We start from the raw sequence: 18,939 nt of genomic DNA on the forward strand, positions 1-18,939 counted from the left end.
CTGATTAAAGCAACTTACTGAGGGCCTACTTATAATTCTAGATTTCCCAAATCCTGCTTAGCATCAGAAAGACCATCTCTAAATCAGAAACCCAGATAATTGTCAGCTATCCTATTCCATCTAATATCACAGCAAAATGACATTACAATTAGTGCCTTTGGTCAGGATGCTTGGAGAATTAGGGTATTCTGTGACCTAAATTTTCTGGCTAAGTTGACAGAGTCGGGGAAACGCTCAATCCTTGTTAAAAAACCTTTCCACAAGGCACTGGCCCTCAAAAAATACAACAAAGAGAAGAAAAACAAAACTCCACAAAGAAACACATCAATGAAAAGTTCAGCTGTTTTCTTAGGAGAGAAACAGCTGAAGTTCCATTCACCTCCTATTTTAAGTAAGAAACACAACTCCATTAAATACATTCAAGCAACAATGAAATGTACTTTAATCAGGTCCTATGATTAATCAAGGAAGAGAACCTGAAACAAAGACGTGGAATAATGAACAAAGGGAAATGGAAGCAAGGGAAATAAAGACACACCAAGAAAAATTAGCCCTCTCACTGCCCCCCCTTCCCCCAAAAAGGCCTTTTCTGGTTTAACAAAACTAGCTCCTGCTCTCCTAGGACTCTGCCCCCAAAGTAGTTCAAGACATGCTGCATTTTTGTAACCGTTAGCAAAATAAGGATTCCATTTCTTGGCATTTACACTACAGACTAACTGAAATTTATCAAGAATCACAACCTCTGTACTCTGTTCTGCCTGTCTCCTGACCTGCAACTCGTGGGCATGCGAGCACGTGTTGAGGCACATCTGGATTTAAACAGGTCAGTCCTTTGAAGGATGCAGTGTAAGCATGAAGCTTCTGTATAACCTTACTCAATCAAAATGAAGTATAGACCATTCAAGTTCGTTGGCCTGAGAACTTCAAAGCACCCCCCATTCCAACTCCTCTAATGTCCAGAGGTCACTGGACATGTACAGAGAACCATCTGGCTGCTCCCTGGTAGTGTCCCCTGTGGTAAAATGTGACCCTGCCTCCAGACTCAGAGAACCACTTTAGTCCTGGGATCCACTTACTGCCATAGTACCTCTTCCATCCCCAGCCTTGCCTGTAAAGGGAGGCTAATAACACATGGTGCCGAGCACCTGAGCTTGGGAGTCAACGGTGCTGGGTTCGAGTCTTACATCGTCACTGGCTGGCGAGCTGCTCACTTGTGTTTCCTCATCTGAAAATCACTACTTCTTAAGCTTGTTTTGAGGACTAAACAAGAAAATGTTTGCAGGTCACTCAGAGCAGTGTCTGAGGCACAGGGAGTGCTCAATAGGTGGTGGCTTTTGTTGTCACACAATGACACTCACAACTGTTATTTATGTGAAAAGACAAAAAGCCAAATTTCAAGTTAGTCAACTTATTATTCTAACTTCTGAGGGACCCCAGTGGGCCTTTAACTCCTCTTTCCCACTTTTAGCCTCTTTACTAATCAACAGCTGGCTGCAGCAGGCAGAGAAGGGAAAGAGTGAAACTCAAACAGCTGGGTCCAGCACGGAGCCATCCCAGCGTGTCTGATGGCCAGGAGGCTGGGATGCTGGGCCCCTGGCCACTGCCGGATTCTCTGGGTGGCAGATGACTGCTGAGAAGAGAAGTTCCCAGGTGGAGAAAGCACTGACCAATGCTGGACGTCTCTGAGCAGCCTCCCGTGCTCCCCTGGCTGCAGACGTCTTCTCCTGCAGAAGGTTGGCAAGACCCCCAGAGGGGGAAAGAAGCAAAGCCCCCAGGACCCAGGAGCTCCCTGTAACTTCCTCCACCTTCTCAGCAGTGTGCTGGTCCAAGCACTTCATGTAAACGTGGACACTAACAGTACCTATTCTAAGGGCTCTGCCAAGGGTGAAAGGGGAAGGCTCTGAAGTGCTTTGCACAGTGTCTACCATTGAAAAAGGGCTTGGCAAATGGTAGCCATAATTCCATGTTACTATTACTACTGATTCTTTCATACTCCACCACAATCCAACTGAACGACGTAGAATTGTGAATCACTGTGACACAAACCACTGATAATTTAAAAGGCGTCAGGCCCCAGGATGGGTGGTGAGGGGTAAATGGAGTCTGGAACATACTCTGCTCTCTTTCCTTCAGCCTGGCTCTTTCCCCACCCTCTTGCTCTCATGAACACTCACTGACTCAGGCCCCTGCCACTTAATGGAATGGGTCAGCTGGCCGGGCAAGGGGGAAGGAAACTGAATCCTTCTCTTGTACCCCACTGGACAGCCATGACCACATGGCGCTGCTTTAAAAATGTTTTTCAATGTTTATTTATTTTGAGAGAGAGTACTAGTCGGGGAGAGGGGCCGAGAAAGAGGGAGAGAGAATCGTAAGCAGGCTCCACGCTCAGCATGGAGCCCGATGCGGGGCTCGATCCCACGACTGTGAGATCATGACGTGAGCCGAAATCAAGAGTTGGACGCTCAACTGACTGAGCCACCCAGGTGCCCCTACGTGGCTCTGCTTTTAAGGACCAACCTCAGTGACGAAGTCAGGGATTCAAAGAGGAGACACCTTCATGGGCTAGAGGGATCTCATCTGGACCCTTGGGTTAAGCTGTCTCTAAAAACTCATGCCTGTCAGAGCTCAAAGGATCAAAGTCATCTGGGGATCATAAGGACCATCATAGTTAGGATGCTAATGCTTGCTGAAGGCTACTAACTTGTACAATGCAAACATAAGTCTGGAAGAAAAGACCTCTTACAGAGCTAATAGTTAATACCCTCTAAGCAACTACAGGGCTGAAAACCCCACCTGGAAGAAGCCAGGACCCTCTATTCCATAGGCCTCTGCCCTAGAGCTACCCACTGACACCAGAAGACAAAGAGCCCAGACCTGGAATGCCAAGTTGTGTCAGCGAAGACCATGGAACCGCCTCAAGGTCAGACCTACCTTGGGAACAAGGTACTGCTGATCTGTACAGGCCAGGACGTAGGCCTCAGCCCGGCCCAGTTCACTCTGGGGGAAGTGGGCATTCATCTCGTCTCCATCAAAGTCGGCATTATACGCCTTGCAGTTGGCATAATGGAGCCGCAGGACTTTCTCTTCGGGCAGGATGCGGGCGTGGTGTGCCTGGATGGAGGGTCTGTGCAGGGTGGGCTGTCGGTTCAGCAGGAGGATGTCCCCATTCTTCACATGCCGGCACACCTGGGGGCAGAGCAGAGCAAAGGGGGGAGGTCGGTGACAACTTCAGCATCATCACTATTGTTCCCAGGGCTCTCCTCAGCCTGGTCTGCATATGGCTTCCGTCCATCTCCTGTTTTATTCAACCAAACGAAAGGGGAATTGGTCCCTTTTTTTAAGAAAGAAACTTTTCAAAAAAATTTTTTTAATGTTTACTTACTCTTGAAGGGAAGAGGGAGACAGAGCATGAGTGGGGAGGAGCAGAGAGAGGGAGACACAGAACTCAAAGCAGACTCCAGGCTCTATGCTGTCAGCACAGAGCCCGACAGAGGGCTCGAACTCACGAACCACGAGATCATGACCTGAGCCGAAGTCGGACGCTCAACCGACTGAGCCACCCAGGCACCCCTGAAACCCTAGAAATCTTTGAGAAATAGCTACTAGCCCAGTGTAGCCCTGATCCCGGCTCTGGGCTCAGAGATGCAAGTGACAGATAAGGCCCCAGGCCCCTGTTCAGTAACCTTTGTCTTCTTCAGAGAGGTATGGCCTTTCCAGAGTCTTGGATTCCTCTGAAAAACGGTCTAGGGAAAGAAATGAACACATCTGACGACAGCATGTCTGCATGGAGCTGTGAAACCCCTGGCTTGAAAGGACCTAGCAGACCTCTGGGATTCCCCGCACTGCCCCCTGCCCCAGGCACATGAGAATAGGTTGTTTTAAACATGAATCCTAGGTTTTAGAACTATCTCACCCAATCTCTGGAACACAGAGTTTTGAGTCCCAGTTCAATGCCTTCTGAAAACATTCTGTTGCACTTGAAACATTAAAAAGAAATTTAAATTGCCATAGTCTTTTGGGAAAGCAATCTGACAACAGATTTAAGAACGTTTAAAACTCCTTTCCTTTTGGCATTTCAGAAGGAAAAAAGTGCCAATGTCAGGTTACATAAACACATATGTTTAAGCAGCAGTGCTCACAGCGGACAAACATGAAATAACTTGGGCTGCTCCACAGAAGCGGCATGGGTATGTAAACCATGATATACACTATGGAATACTATGCAGTGATGAAAAAAACGGAGTTAAATATTCATCCTTCCATGATGGCGATGATATATTCAAGTAAAAAAAAAAAAAAAGGAAAAGAAAAAGAAAATCCAGGTGCCATATAAGGTGACAGGATGAGGCGACTTAAAACCCAAGACAATTCTTTATGTATTTATACGTACAAGGGAAAGGTTTCTTGGCTCCCTACCCAGCTGTCCCTATGGACTCCGCAGGTACAAGGGCACATGGGAAAAGTAAGGCACAGAGTACATCTTTACCTCTACACATCTTAGTCCTGTTCCTGCAACAATGCGTGTGTATTACTCCTATTCATTTTTTTTTTCTTAAAAGATCTCCAACTATTTTTAAGAAAAGCAACAAGTACTGCCCAAGTGGTATGCTCATTGTGGGGCAGAAAACTCAGAGAACAGAATAAAAGACCACAAGTAATTTTACTCCTTAAAAGATAGCCACCATTCACACTTTTTTCCCCCTTACCAATACGCCACTGGTCATGTCCTCCTGACAGAACACCAGTTCCCACAAAGCTGACTCTAGTGGAGGGCTCACTGAGCTTTATACTGCCCTTTATCTTACCTTATGTTAACTACTGGGCTTCCTAAATGATGAACCCAAAAGCTATTTTAAAAGAGAAATGTATGAAGGCAGCTGCCCCAGCCATTCTGCAGGCCCACTGAGCAGCTCAAATCAGTCTTGGTCAGACCCTTCCCACCCAAATGGACTTGGTCCCAAATGGACTTGGTCAGACCCCTCCTACCCAAGTTTCCCTCAATTATAGCAGGTAACAGGTTGGGGGTAACAAATTCCTCCAAGTCTAGTCTCTTTATGTTGCCCACATTTATGAAGCTGAACCAGAAAGGTGACTCCAGAGAGTCTAGAAGTAGACAAAAGATCCTGTCCCCATCCACCCCACCTCACCCCAAATTTTCAGCTGAGCTGAAAGTTTCCTCCAGGTCAGGGAAGCAAGGAGCAAAACCCTGAAATTCTAAATGGCAGTCCTAAAATCACTTAGCAAGGAGGCAGTCTTTCCGCGCTCCAAGGAGTTCGAACATTCCCCTCTCTGCCCCCACATCCATGTTTCCAAGGAGACCTGAACTCTGAGAATTCTCATGAGGGTCTGTCCAGGGCACGTCATAGAGACTGAGCTGACTTTCAAGGTCTTATTTCTTTAGCTTCTCCAGGGAGAAACTGCCCAGACCTGTGGGCAAAACCCCAGGATGGGCCTCAGATTTGAGTCTCGTAAATTTGAGACATCCTCTAGTATAAGCAAACCCCACAGCTGGGAAGGCAAGCAGGCCAGTCTGGCAGGCACCAGCCAATCCAAACAGAAGCCCTGGAGCAAAGGGAGTTCCCCTCGCCAACCCAAACCTGAGGCCCTTCCTTTCTCTTGTATCTAAATAAATACTGCAGTGAAAATTAGCATGCCCCAGTGCCCGGGTCAGAGTTTTCAGAAGCAGACCCAGAGCCAAAGAGCGGCTTCTGGCAGGCTGCTGGGCTGGGAAATGAGCCTCAGCCGTCCTGGCCACCTCCTCCCAACTTACAAGGCCCAGAGGAAGGGACAGAGATTTCACACCTCCCAAGGGAAATGGGTCCTGTCAGTCACCCTTTTCCTTCTCACCTAACCTGCGGTCCGTCCTTCCCCGGACAAGGCTCCCTGCTTCCCAGTCATGACCCCAGCTCTTTAGTCTAGTCCTGATCTACGTGTAACGCGTTAACCAAAATCTGCGAAACATTACAAATATGTTTTAAGTACACACGTACGTAATTATACAAGTTAGCATCGTTTATAATGTTACTGAGATTTGGGAAAATAGGGGTGCCTGGGTGGCTAAGTGGTTGAGTGTCTGACTTCAGCTCGGGTCATGATCTCATGGTTCGTGGGTTTGAGCCCCGTATCGGGCTCTGTGCTGACAGCTCAGTGCCTGGAGTCTGCTTACGATTCTGTGTCTCCCTTTCTCTCTGCCCTTCCCCTGCTGCTGTTGCTATCTCTCAAAAATAAATAAAGATCTAAAAAAAGAGAGATTTTGGAAAATAAAAATAATCATCCTTCATCCCCACGTCCTGATGTTAAGAGCCACTTTTCCCTCATAAAGTCCCTTCCTGTCTTCGCCCCTGGTTACAGGTCCAACATGGCCCTCCCACCTCAGTGCCTCCCTCATCTCAGCCTGGGTCTGTCTACTCCGCACGAGTTTCCTGAGCACCTCTTGGATGCTGGGTGCTGAGAACACCCTGCCCGTGTCCTCACAGAATTTAGGCATTGGAGGGAGGATGAATGTGAATGGGTGCACGCATGGTGACAACACCACACAATGAGAACAAGGGGAGGGGTGGGGGTGATGAGTGTGTGGTGGGAACACCACGGGGCACACCTCCCACAGTTTTGAGAGTGTCAAACTACAGAACACAAGCAGGACACCTGCTTTTGTTTGGTTTTTTTTTTAATTTTTTTTTTTTTCAACGTTTATTTATTTTTGGGACAGAGGGAGACACAGAATCGGAAACAGGCTCCAGGCTCTGAGCCATCAGCCCAGAGCCCGACGCGGGGCTCGAACTCACGGACCGCGAGATCGTGACCTGGCTGAAGTCGGACGCTTAACTGACTGAGCCACCCAGGCGCCCCCAGGACACCTGCTTTTGTAAACAGAGTCTTCCGGGCACGTGGCCAGGCCCATTCATTTATGTGCTGCCTGCGCTGGCTCTGACACTCCCAAGGCAGGGTTGATTAGCTGCACCAGAGACCATGTGGTCCCCAGAGCCTAATATATTTACAACCGGGCCCTTGGCTGGAAAAGTTTGCAGACCCCTGCCCCAGAGGATGAGGGCTTTGCTGAGACCCGAAGGACTAGCAGGAATTGGCCCGGGAGCGTGGGGGAGGGCAGTGATCCAGGCGGGGACACAAATACACGAGGGCAAGGCCTGAAGGGAAGGGACTCTGCAATGATGGGGGCCAGCTGGAACATGGAGGCAAGCTGAGAGGTGAGGCTGGAGGGGAAAACAGGGACAGTGTGCTCAGGACTGGAACTGAAGTCAGAAGACCAGCGAACGGGCCCGCCCCATTCAACCTCACCACTGCTCGGAACGCACTTCAGTCACTTCCCAGGAACTGACCGGCCTGTGGCAGCAGGCCAACCTTCCCTCTCTGAAGCTCTGGATACCGCTCACCTCCGACCCCACAGACGTAACCAAGGCCGTGTCAAGTTCTCTGTGCAACTGCCTCATCCTTGCATCCCAATCACGTCAGAAACCCTGTAACCTTCTGCTGGTCTTTCAGATGCCCTTAGCTACTGGCCCCGCTGCCTCATGAGAGCTCTGAAACCTGACTGCTCCCACTCTTCGAACTGCTCTCCTGCGTCACAAGTGACCTTCATTTGGACAAATCGGATGCACCCTCTCTGTTTCTGCACTCTACTCAGACTTCACATGGAACTTCATGAGCATCTAACAGGTATCCCTGGGAGATATGAAGATACCCAGGGCTGCTCTTTCCCACAACCACATGTGGGAAACAGATGCAGATACCAAATGAAGAGGCCCAGCTCCCCCACCCCCCAACCACTCTCCCTCAGCTTCCCCGGTCCTCCCTGCCTTCCTCCAGCTTCCACATTTCAGCCCGTGAGTCCCCCATTTTCTCTCTCCACTGTACTTTGTGCTCAGAGTTCATACTCTGAAAATTAACTCTTATGGCCCTTAATTTAAGTCCCACACATCCACCTCTCACAGGAGATGGGCCTTTAGATTCCCCACCATCACCTCACTTTACAGGGGCCCGATGTACCTCCTGTCAGGGCACTGCCACTCTCCTGTGCTGGGAACCACAACTTGGTTCTCACCTCCTGTCTCTTCCACAGCCTTGACCCCCACGCTATCCAAGTCACCCCCTCCCCCCAAACATCCCTGCCATAACCTTCACTTTCCTGCAGCCTTCAGGCTGGCCCTCACCTGCCTCCTGATGACTGAATCCTCCGTGCCCTCCCACCCTCAGGAGCCCTTTTGTTGTTGTTGTTGTTGAGTTTGCATCACATTATTTCTAATAAGAACTGCATCTCAGTCACCATCGAGATACAAAGATAAATACCGATAAAGCATGTAAGTGCATCATGCATATTCAAGCCAAAACCAAGAGTATGTTTCCGTCCTTACTGGGCATCTTAATCTACACACCTGAAAACCAACTATAACTTTTTTGATCAAACACACATAATTTCTTTTTTATCTTTAAAGTTCTTTGACTCCCATATGCCTTTCTTGCTGAGCATCAAGCACTAAAGCCAGAAGTCTCTGTTGCTAGTCCCTGTTGTGTCTGCCACACCACCGAGCAGTGATGCCACACATTCCCTGGTGATGCCCCCACCACGCTGTAAACTCCAAAGTAGCGCGGCCTTGTCTACAGTGACTGGCAAAGCGCGGCACAGAGAGCAGTGGGTCCTCTGTACCGCCGACCCCCACTCCACTCTCCATTTTTCTCCCCAATTTTCCAACCATGAGACTCTTTCACGTGTTTGGCTTGAGTTAACTGGAAGACTACCTCATGTTTGTCTTGCTTCACCCACAAGTTACGTGAAGTACACCTCGAGATCTCCTGCATCCCTTACACAGCTCCTACCAAAACACCAGGCGCTTCAGAAAGGCAGAATAATCCCATGAGCCTCAACATAAACCTTACTTCATGCACTAGAAAAGAACAAAACAGGTGACCTGATCTGTGTCTGCCTGTGTCCCCTACGGCCAAAGCAGAAAATGGGTAGCATGCTACTGCTGTACCTTGGCAAAGCAGTGAGACAGGAAGTGAGAGGAGAGGCTGTGGTGAAGAACCAACAGTCACCACAACAAGGCCACAGCGCTTCCCTAATCCTTTTTGTTCCTCCTCCAAAGTTCCCTCAAGGCTGATGGAAACTTTGTAGAGCTCCACCTCATTACTAAAGACCTGGGTCAGCCACTAGGTCTGTACATGTCAGAGAACCACGCAGACGAACACTCACTCTATCAGTCCCCTAAGTTAAACCCAAATAAAGATCCATTTCACCTCAATAACTTCTGCCGCTACTGCCTGGCTAGGGGTCATCTGTTATGCTCCCCCCAGCATAAATGGCTACTATTTAGCAGGACACAAATGTCACTCACCAATTTCATACCCCCAGCTAATCAATTACGTACTCTTTCCAGTGGAGCCGAGGTAAGCTTTGGGATCCCTTAACACAGAACTATAAGCAGCCATCGGCAACTGCCAGGAAATGAGGCATCAGATGAAACCTGTGGGTTACCAGTTATCACGGGCACAGCACATTTCCTTCCTTTAGGTCAGTTCTCAAACATTAGCAGGCAGAGGAACCCTCCAGAGCACTTGCTAAAACACAGATTCCTGGGCCCCATTCCCAGAGATTCTAATTCATTTTGCGGGGGGTTGGGGAGAAGAGGGTGAATGTGCATTTCTCACAAGCCCTAGGGACGCTGCTGCTGCTAACCTCAGAACCACCCTTTGAGGAGCCCTGCTTAAGGACAGCAAACTCTCCTGCTCCAGGATCACAACTGAGTCATCATTAGAGAGTACTTCTCGAGTCTTTGATGTGTGCCCAGCACCATGCTGCATGTCATGGGACAGCCAAATGAAGCTTGAATCATGGTGTCAAGATCCTAGGAATGCCAGCTCGAGCTGGGAAGATAAAGTAAGCCCCATGAAACCCCTAAGGAACACCCACATGCAGGGGAAGCTTCATCTTGTGAAGGCAGAACAGCTCATGGATTCCTGTGTCAGCACTCATGGCTGGCAGTCACAGGGCAGCCAGACAGGAGCTGGCCAAGCCCCTGAGCAAATCTGTCCACTACTCACAATTTTTGTCCCCTGGGGCTTAGGTGCCCCCGTGGCTGGTGTCAGGAGCTGTTTGGCCACGGCTTCCCGCTGTGTCAGGTCCACAGCACTCAGGGCCGTACGACTGCCATCCTCGTTGATGACCATGGAGGCTCCCGGGTGCACACTGGGGCCATTGATGACCGCTTGCCTCAGTTCCTGAACATTCCAGGGGGTGACTGGCTGAGGGTAGGTCAGTTTTGTGGCAAACACCTGGAAACAGGGAGTGGATATGAAAATTCGGGGTAGGCAGGAAAGATTGTATAGAGATTCAAAATCTGACTCAACAGGCTGTGAGACTTCTTCCCCATGACGTGGAGGTGCTATCTTAGCCACAAAGGTCCTTCAGGGAGTATGCAACATCCTGTCTGTCTTCTCCACAAAGCCATTTATCTAGACTTGAGGCCCCAAGGGAATAGAGATCAGGCCTCCTTTCCTAGCAGTCTGTCTGGAGAGAAAAATTTGAGTGTTGCATTTACACATTAAAATTTTTGTCACCCATTCTAAAACTTCATCATTTCCTCACCCACCAATCAATTCAGTCCCCAAAGGCAACACAGAATGGGACACTAACTTGAGAGAGGCGGCAAATACCCGCCCTCAAGTACCACCACAGCCCCCTCCACTCCAGTAGACATCACTAACCCAGACATGGCGTTGGAGCCTCTACCCAGCAGTTTTGGCTGCCACTGCAATCAAGGTGGCACTTGGGATGAAACCAATTCAGTCTCCTGATATATGAGAAAGTGCAGCGTTACCACTTAACGCTTAACCTGCAATATACTCCAAGAGGAGTTATGTGGTTAAGTAAGTTTCTAAGTGGCTGAATGTTATAAACACTGATGCTCCTACATGGCACACAACCGTATCAGAGACTATGCAGAGTCCTTCATAAAGAACCTGGTTGAACTCGGTCCAGGTTCTTTGTCCACGTCTCTGCTTAAACAACACTTTGCGAAAAGCCTTACCTGCCACCCCAGCCAGTGCTCCCTTTCCCCATGGCCTATTCTGTTTTTTCCAATGCACTGACCACCACCTGACAGTGTTTATGCTCCTATATATTCCTTTATTTGTCTCCACCACTGGAATGTAAGCCTCTCAGGGGACACTCTAGTCGGTCTGGTTCACTGCTCATCTCTAGCTCATTCCCCAAACTTATTTCAGTTCCTCTGCTCCCATGACACCTCTCCACGGTGCTTTACGGGAAGGGTGTGCCACAAGGGACCAAGAGGCAATCTCGCACAGTCAGCTCCTCACAGCCATCCTGTGAGTAACACCCCCAGGCTACCATGGCCCTGAGACCTGAACAGGCTGGAGGTAGGCAGAGGGGGAGTCCCTCCTTAGGACAAGTCATTATGAAATGAACCCACATCCGAGAACCGGCACCTCTGAAGGTGGAAACAAGAGGCAGCACTACAGGTCTCTCCTAAAGCTGGGATGCTCTATGCATTGTGAGGCCAAAGGCTATAGGGGTAGTCCATGCCTTCTGTCCAAAGAAAGCAACAAATAGCAACGAAATGGGCCTCAGACTCAGGAAGGTCACAACTGGGCTTCATAATACCTTTCTCTGCCACCTGACCCAGCTTCCAGACATAAAGATCTATGGCTCTAGGAGGCAGTGGGCCCAGGACTAAGCTTTCTCTGACTCCTGGCCTCTCATATGTGTGCCTTTGCCCAGGAAGCCGAGTGTACCCCAGAGAGACGAGGCAGCGGGCATACAGGGGACCATCAGAACACTTGAGCTCTGCTCATTACCAGCGCTCCCCAGAGAGCAGCAGAGGGGGCAGTGTGTGAGGAAATGAGACTCTCCACAAAGGGAAATAAACCACCTTCATATTACTGACCTCAAGGCCCATTAAGGAGGAAGCCAATTAAAGCGCTACTGCTAATGCACACCACAGCCCGAATGGGTGGGGAAGTGAGAAAAGGAGGCTGGCTCCCTGAGGAAACACTAATGGGTGGATGGGGCACACTGCTCACCCCCAAGGAGCTGGGAGGATGGATGACACACACACAGAGCCCTCTCTGGAGGTTTTCTCCCTTCCTGAGCCTGGCAACTAAGTGTACACATTCCTGTCTCCTAATGCCTGGCAAGTGCATGGGACGGAAACCCCCCCTTTCCCTCTTCCTCGTCTCTGTCCTGCATTCAATCTGACTAGGAAGGTTTAGAGACTAGGCTTTGAGAGGCAGGAGGAAGATACGCAGGCGGGGATGTGGCAGTTGGCTCCCTGCTTGCCCAGGAAGGGTCTTCCTTGTAGGTACAAGGTGTTTGGAGACCTGGTAAAGAGTGAAAGCAATACCATCACACAGCCTCACGTCCCTGCCAAATGGCTTGTTCAGGAAGAAGCAAAAGCTGTCCCCACCCAAGCCACAACCAGTGTGCTGCACACCTTCCCCCCCAGCCCTCAGCACTCCCATGTACCACACCCAACAGTAGCAGAGAGGCCCCACCACACACACCATAGGAATTCCAATTTCGTTGGTGTTAATGTACATGTCTGGGCAGATGACAGAGCGGGCCGCATAGTCCACTCGCTTTCCCATCATGTGCTTTCGGAATAAGCCATCCTTCTTCTCCAGGATCTTTATGCAGGAAAAAAGTCCACAGAAAGCAGTTTAAAGAAAAAAAAAAGTATACTTATTATTTTCTTGTTTCAAAACAAATACAGTTATTATTTAACCCCTTCGGTTAGCAATGGGGATCCAACTTCCTGCTCACCTGTCTAATGCCAGGGTACTTTTCCATCATTAATTTATCCATTTCACTATCAAACACGATATTGACGTGGCTCTGAAGACGAATCCAAATGTTGTAAAGTTTGTCTGTGAGGGACTGGCCAGGAAGTGTACTCAAAAAGGATCGGTCCAGGGCAATCGAAGAGTCTTTTTCCTGGCAAGACACAATCAAGAAAAGAGGCATGATGGAAAAACCTCACAAAGGCCAGGCTTTGTTTTGTTTTTCTTTCTTCCTCTAGCTCTGACAAATGATGAGCTCTGGAGTTTGCCTTTATGTCTTTTGTCTTATGCCTATGTCTTTTTTGCCACTGATGGATCAGTGACAAAGTCCTGATAAATCTATCTTGTCAGTTTGTATCAACATAACATCAGCCCCATCATATACATTTACCAGTCTGTGTTTTTCTGATAGTAAAATGAACTCAAGTTTACATGCGAGCTTTCTCTCTCTTTTTTTTTTTTAAACTAACATGTATTTATTATCTCACAGTTTCTGTAAGTCAGGAATCTGGGCACAGCCCAACTAGGTTCTCTGCTTCAGAGCCTCCCCTAGGCTGCAATAAAGGAGTCAGTCAGAGCCATGGTCTCATCTGAAGGTTCAACTGGGGAAGGATCCATCTCTAAGCTGACACGGCTGTTGGCAGGATGCAATTCCCAGAGAGTGGCTGGACTGGGGGCCTCAGTTCCTAGTTGGCTATTGGCCAGAGGCCACTTACAATTATGTGCCTTGTAGGCTTCTCCAACACAATAGGTTGTTTCACTGAACTGTGAAACCCAAGAAAGTAATGGAGGGGTCTGCTACCAGCAGCTGTTGTAGTCCCTTACTACCTAATCCTTCAGACCACCGTATAAATTCTTGCCCCTTCAATACTCTTCATGAAACTCTGTTATCCTGCCAGATAACTGATTCTCATATGGAATTTCACCTTTGTTTATGGTTTTGGAAAATCTTGATTTGAAGCACTTACGAAAATATAAGTGGAAGAATTTCTTAAAAGTAAAAATGTTTGCTATGTTATTTTCTATTTTATCAATTAAAATGTGGGTCCCCAACTGAGATATGTCAAGTGACTGGCTGATCTCCAAGCCTCACTGGAATATCTGAACCAATCCTTCTTAATATTTCTGTCCCTGGCTCTGCCTCCTTCTCTTCTCTCCCTACCTGCCCAGGAGACAGGCCCTTAAGCTGCCTGACAGCACCACCTACTGACACTGTCTGGCCACCTACTAGCCCCAACTGGCTAGGTATGACACTGGAGACCGATGTCCCCCAGTGTGAGTGAGATGGTGAGAAGAAATCTGTTAGTGTGTTGGGAGAGGTATGAGGGGAGGGGCGAAGCTCTAGTAAATAAGACTGCCAAGAAAACCATTACTGAAGTGGGTTTGTCCTCCACCCTAAGAAATAAAGGCATCTTCTTTAGATATAGGGAGGACAGATGTATTTTCTGCTCTGAGGAAGCCTCACAGGGAGAGATGGTCACCTGTATGACGACAGGGGCGATGTCAGCCTAACTTACTGCTTATGATATTACCTGATTCAGGGCTATGTGATGACTCATGCAAGGAGACCCTGTCTCACGAGCATATACTCGGTGCCTAGTGTAGCCCCTGGCCCCCATCAGGCATTCATAATTCAGGAGAGGGCTGCCACAGAAAAGGAATGCAGGGAGCAAATAGGGAAAGAAATAAGAACATGTCCTGTTAATCACACAGAAAGGAGGCACTGCGACTTCAGGTAGCAAGGACTTTAAGAATCAGAAAGGATGTTGTTTATTTCTGCAGACACTCGGCCTTTTTGTTCCTATTTTCTTTTTTTTGACAAAGCGCTGCTCTAATTTCAAGGGACACTGAAGTAAAAGTTCTTAGCCCTGGTCTTGGCTATCTTAACGGTCTTCCCCCTAAACTGGACTAGGGCCTGCAGATGGCATGTTCCTCTTAGACTGAAGGTTTTTGAAAGCACACCTATGCTGACAGGTCAGAAAACTTAAAACCAAAGACAGTCCAGAGGAGAGTATGGATAACCCACAGCACAAGTGTCCAGGCAGACAGCGGCGCCACCTGGTGATGGGACTGGCTCACAGCGAACTGTTGCCGGCAGCTGGAAGCAGCCTGAGAGCCCTGTCCACTCAAGGCTGAGACAGCCTTCCTGCTTCCATCCAGACGGCATCTCGGAATGGGGAAGGATCTCCATGATCTCAGCAAGCTTTCTGAGTGCCTGATTCATCTTTATACCCATGGAAGACCTGGCATACTGAAGTAGGCTCAGAAAGTCGGCTGAAATGGGAAAACTGAATCCAGCTCTACTGTTTACGGAGAACGAAGCTGAAGCCTCAAACCTGACAGTCCTATTCTGGGAAATTCCTAGAATCAACAACACTGCCCTCCTGAACCCAATGCTAGAGGTCTTAATGAGCCAAAAACAGAGCTGGATGACTCAGGCTCTGGCACCATAACCCAAAAGAAACATTCTTAGAGCCGACAGACTCTTCTTTCTGGAGCTGCCAATCACTGCTACAGAGGCTAGGTGGCCCAGAACAGCCTCTATATAAACTCTTACCACAAACCATACACATTTTATAGTGGAAATGGGCCCAGGAAATTAAAGCAACTCAACAAAGGTTACTGGGGCAGAACCTAGATCTTTCCATGCTCATACCATGCTTTCCCCCTGACATTACCTAGGTACCCCAAATGAGAGCTCACACACAGCTGTACAGAATTCCCAAACAGCATCTCCCCGCACCCCCAGCATTCTGCATCTGCACTGTGGGCATTAGAACTAAACATATATGCTTATGACGTCAGCTCCAAAGCAGCCCTGACCTCATCCTTGGCAGGTGCTGCCACCTCACATGGCAGTTCCTGTTCTTGGGCCATCAACGCCAGAAGTTTTCGGATCAGGACCATGTCCTTCATGACAGCCTGCAAGTTCACCGTCTGGCCATTAGTAAACATCTGGTCCCCTAGCCGATTGACAGGGCGATACCTGTAGGGGGACACATGGAACTGTTTAGTGTGAGGGAAGGGTCACGTTCTTCAGACTCTTGCCTGTCCCTGCTATGAGCAACTCACAACCCACCACACTCAGAAACCAACCAACATTTCTATTACATTCAAGACAATACTCCCAACTACCCGCAACTTGGGTGTGGAACTGCTGATTTACTTCTCGGTGCCCTGGCCCTTCAAGCCTCTCCCAGAGGTCATTATTCAATGAATCGCTCAAGAAACCTTTTCCAGGTGAAATAAAGTCAATTAAAGGGCATTACCTTGAGGGGGGCACCACCAAGAAATCCAAAAAGAACATACTGGGATTGAATCTGGACTCCATGCCAACATCTTCCAGTCCCAAAAAAAGGTAATTCAGAAAGAATCCTGTATTTGAAATAAACCAAAATGATCATTTAAATCTATGTGTAAGGGCAGGGATGGATGACCACAAAATTCTACTGGGTGAAAAAAAACCCAGAATATGAGACAACATGTGGAGTTAAATCACATTTTTCTTTCTAAAAACAAGCAAAAAATAGTGTCTGCATGTTGAGAACGTGCACGCAGGTGAGATGGTAGCTTGAGGACGGGCACTGCGGGGACCCCAGTGCTCAGCCCGGGGACTGAGACGGACAAGGATGGTAAATATCTTTACCTTGTTTCTCACTACCTTCCTGGACTATCAGACTTAACAACACACACACACACACACACGGCTTTGGCTTTTATAAAAACTATATCTAAAACACGGGGGGAATCAAATTTTAAAAAGTTAGCCTTCTCAAAAACAAAACAAAACACCATTCGTATGCTACCAAGAGGGGATCATTTTTGTGGATCAAAGCTATGTTTTAAGTTTCCAGTAAACTTAAAAAAAAACTTAAAAAAAAAAAAAAAAGCTACATCAGAGTGCCTGGGTGGCCCTGTTGGTTAAGTGACTGGCTCAGACCTTGATCTCAAACCTTGTGTTGGGGTCCATGCTAGGCATGAAGCTTACTTTAAAAACAAAACAAAACAAAAAAAAAAACTGTGGGGCACCTGCGTGGCTCAGTTGTTGGAGCATCTGACTTTGGCTCAGGTCATGATCTCACGGTTCGTGGGTTCAAGCCCCACATCGGGCTCTGTGCTGACGGCTCAGAGCCTAGAACCTGCTTTGGATTCTGTCTCCCTCTCTCTCTGCCCCTTCCCTGCTCATGCTCTGTCTCTCTCTCCCTCAAAAATAAATATTAAAAAAAGATTAAAAAAAAAAAAAAGCAAAATCCAGAGTGAATAAAAGTGTTGGGGCCTACCTCAGAAATAATCATAGTAACTAAAGGAGTGCTTTTTTTTCCCTGACATCACTTATCCTTTCAGCAACATTTTCGTTTTTAAGTGTTTACCATTACACAGCAGTTTGCATTCAGTGTTCCAAAACAAGAGCACTCTCAGAGGGTGGTGACACAAGGGCTTGAATATACTGCCTAGCTTTTGTTGTACACGCAAAAGGAAGGGAAGACTTTCCTTTTTGTAGGAAATTAAAATGTTGAAAAATCCTAAGAAAAGACATGTTAGGATTCACTTGTTGAATCACAGGAAGAATTCCCTCAGAATTCTTTTTTTGAAAAGTTATTTATAGGCTTTTAAAATAAAGTGAATTATGCTGTACCTCCCAGAAATCTGTCAAACTGTATTAAGCAAGGCCTACCCACAGCTGTTATTTAATGACCAGGTTCAGGTATGGTAATTGTCAAGTTCATGATTCTTGCTTAGTCTCTAATGCATCAATGACAATGTACCCTGAAGCCAGCTCCAAACCTATGAATTCAGGAGAGATTACAGTGATCACAACATAGAAAAAATAAAAATAATAAGGCTGGATAAATGAGCCCAAAGACTTATTTCTATTTCTTTAGGTTGGTACAGCACCTTCATTCTTCCAAAGGGCAATAAGATGTTCTCGGGCGCTGGTCGGTGTCAGGTACCCTCGTTTTCCCATCTGAGCATCCTCAATTCCTGGAGCCAGGAGGGGAAATCAAAGCACAATAAATCAATAACAGGCACTCCTTCTATAATGGGATTTATCAATGCTTTTTCCCCACCCTGCCAAGCCTGCAATTTGACCACAGAAATCAATCAAGCTGAGTTTACTCTCAGCTCTGGATATTTTCCCCCTTAACCTAATTTCTAAAGTAATATAAACAATATAACTATTGCATAAAAACAATAAAGGAAAAGAAAAATAAACCACATACCACTCCATCACATTATCACTACTATATATTTTTTCCAGTCCTTTGGTTTACATAGTGTCTAAGGTAACTATAATCTTAAGTGTGAACTTACTCTGTACCCTGCTTTGCTCAGTTACTGCCATCTTGTGAGCATTTCTGCATGTTGTCACATATTGTTTTTAATGACTGCATGATATTCCACTGAGAGGATGCTTCCGAATGACCCAACCATACTCTTACAGTTAGACATCTGAGTTGATCCCAGTTTTGTACTATTGTAAGTTATACTATGCTAAAGAACTTTATGCACATGGCTTTACCAGAAAGATTCACAGAAGTAAAATTAGAGATAAGTTAGTATCATCATTTTTATGGGTAAAAGTGTATTCAATTCCTTCCTACAAATATGTAGGTACATGGAGTAGATTGATTTGGGTTTCTCAGATTACACAAGAGTAGCCTGGGATACGGTCTATCAGCTATACTCAGAGTAAGTCAGAAAATCAAACTTGAGGCTGCCATTCAGGAACTAGGGCTCTAGGCACTTAGACAATTAACAGAGAAAAGCAACGTGACCCTTTAGTTTCAAAACTATCAACCTCTTCTGGGATACAATGACCGAAATTAGGCATTATTCAATTTTCCCTCTTTATGTACTTATCAGCACAGACACTGTGTCTTGTCTGTGTTCCTAGCATCTGACCAATTATCTAGCATACAGCAGATACTAAATAGTCACTGGCTCAAATATATTCGAAACATCCTACAATAATCTATACTTATAAACCCCACTCTTTTGCCTTTTCTACACTTTTAAGATCCAGCTTCATTCCACCTCCAATTCCCCAATTAAGTTTATGATCTGCAGAGGATATGTCATCCCAAGTTTTTAGAGCAATATGAAACTTGGATAACAATTAGTAGACGC

General features: G+C 47.1%; 1 protein-coding gene and 1 long non-coding RNA gene across 3 annotated transcripts in view; both read right to left on the reverse strand.

Annotated features, from left to right (window-relative positions):
• POLR1A (RNA polymerase I subunit A) overlaps positions 1–18,939 on the reverse strand; it is a 74,852-nt gene that overhangs the window by 42,541 nt on the left and 13,372 nt on the right. For both annotated transcript variants that reach the window (XM_053200865.1, XM_015075766.3), the window contains exons 7-13: positions 17,707–17,793; positions 16,080–16,185; positions 15,634–15,796; positions 12,794–12,964; positions 12,535–12,657; positions 10,057–10,287; positions 2,932–3,186 (exon numbers count right to left, since the gene is read on the reverse strand). In XM_053200865.1, coding sequence (XP_053056840.1) covers positions 2,932–3,186; positions 10,057–10,287; positions 12,535–12,657; positions 12,794–12,964; positions 15,634–15,796; positions 16,080–16,185; positions 17,707–17,793 — 1,136 coding nt within the window. The remainder of the gene's footprint in view (positions 1–2,931; positions 3,187–10,056; positions 10,288–12,534; positions 12,658–12,793; positions 12,965–15,633; positions 15,797–16,079; positions 16,186–17,706; positions 17,794–18,939) is intronic.
• On the reverse strand, positions 4,557–10,050 carry LOC128311249 (uncharacterized). Its single transcript, XR_008289449.1, has 2 exons — positions 6,858–10,050; positions 4,557–6,645 (listed from the first exon to the last, which is right to left on the reverse strand). It is a non-coding gene; the product is annotated as an uncharacterized LOC128311249 (long non-coding RNA).

The sequence above is a fragment of the Acinonyx jubatus genome, chromosome A3 (genome assembly GCF_027475565.1).
Source record: "Acinonyx jubatus isolate Ajub_Pintada_27869175 chromosome A3, VMU_Ajub_asm_v1.0, whole genome shotgun sequence".
NCBI classification, from domain to species: Eukaryota; Metazoa; Chordata; class Mammalia; order Carnivora; family Felidae; genus Acinonyx; species Acinonyx jubatus.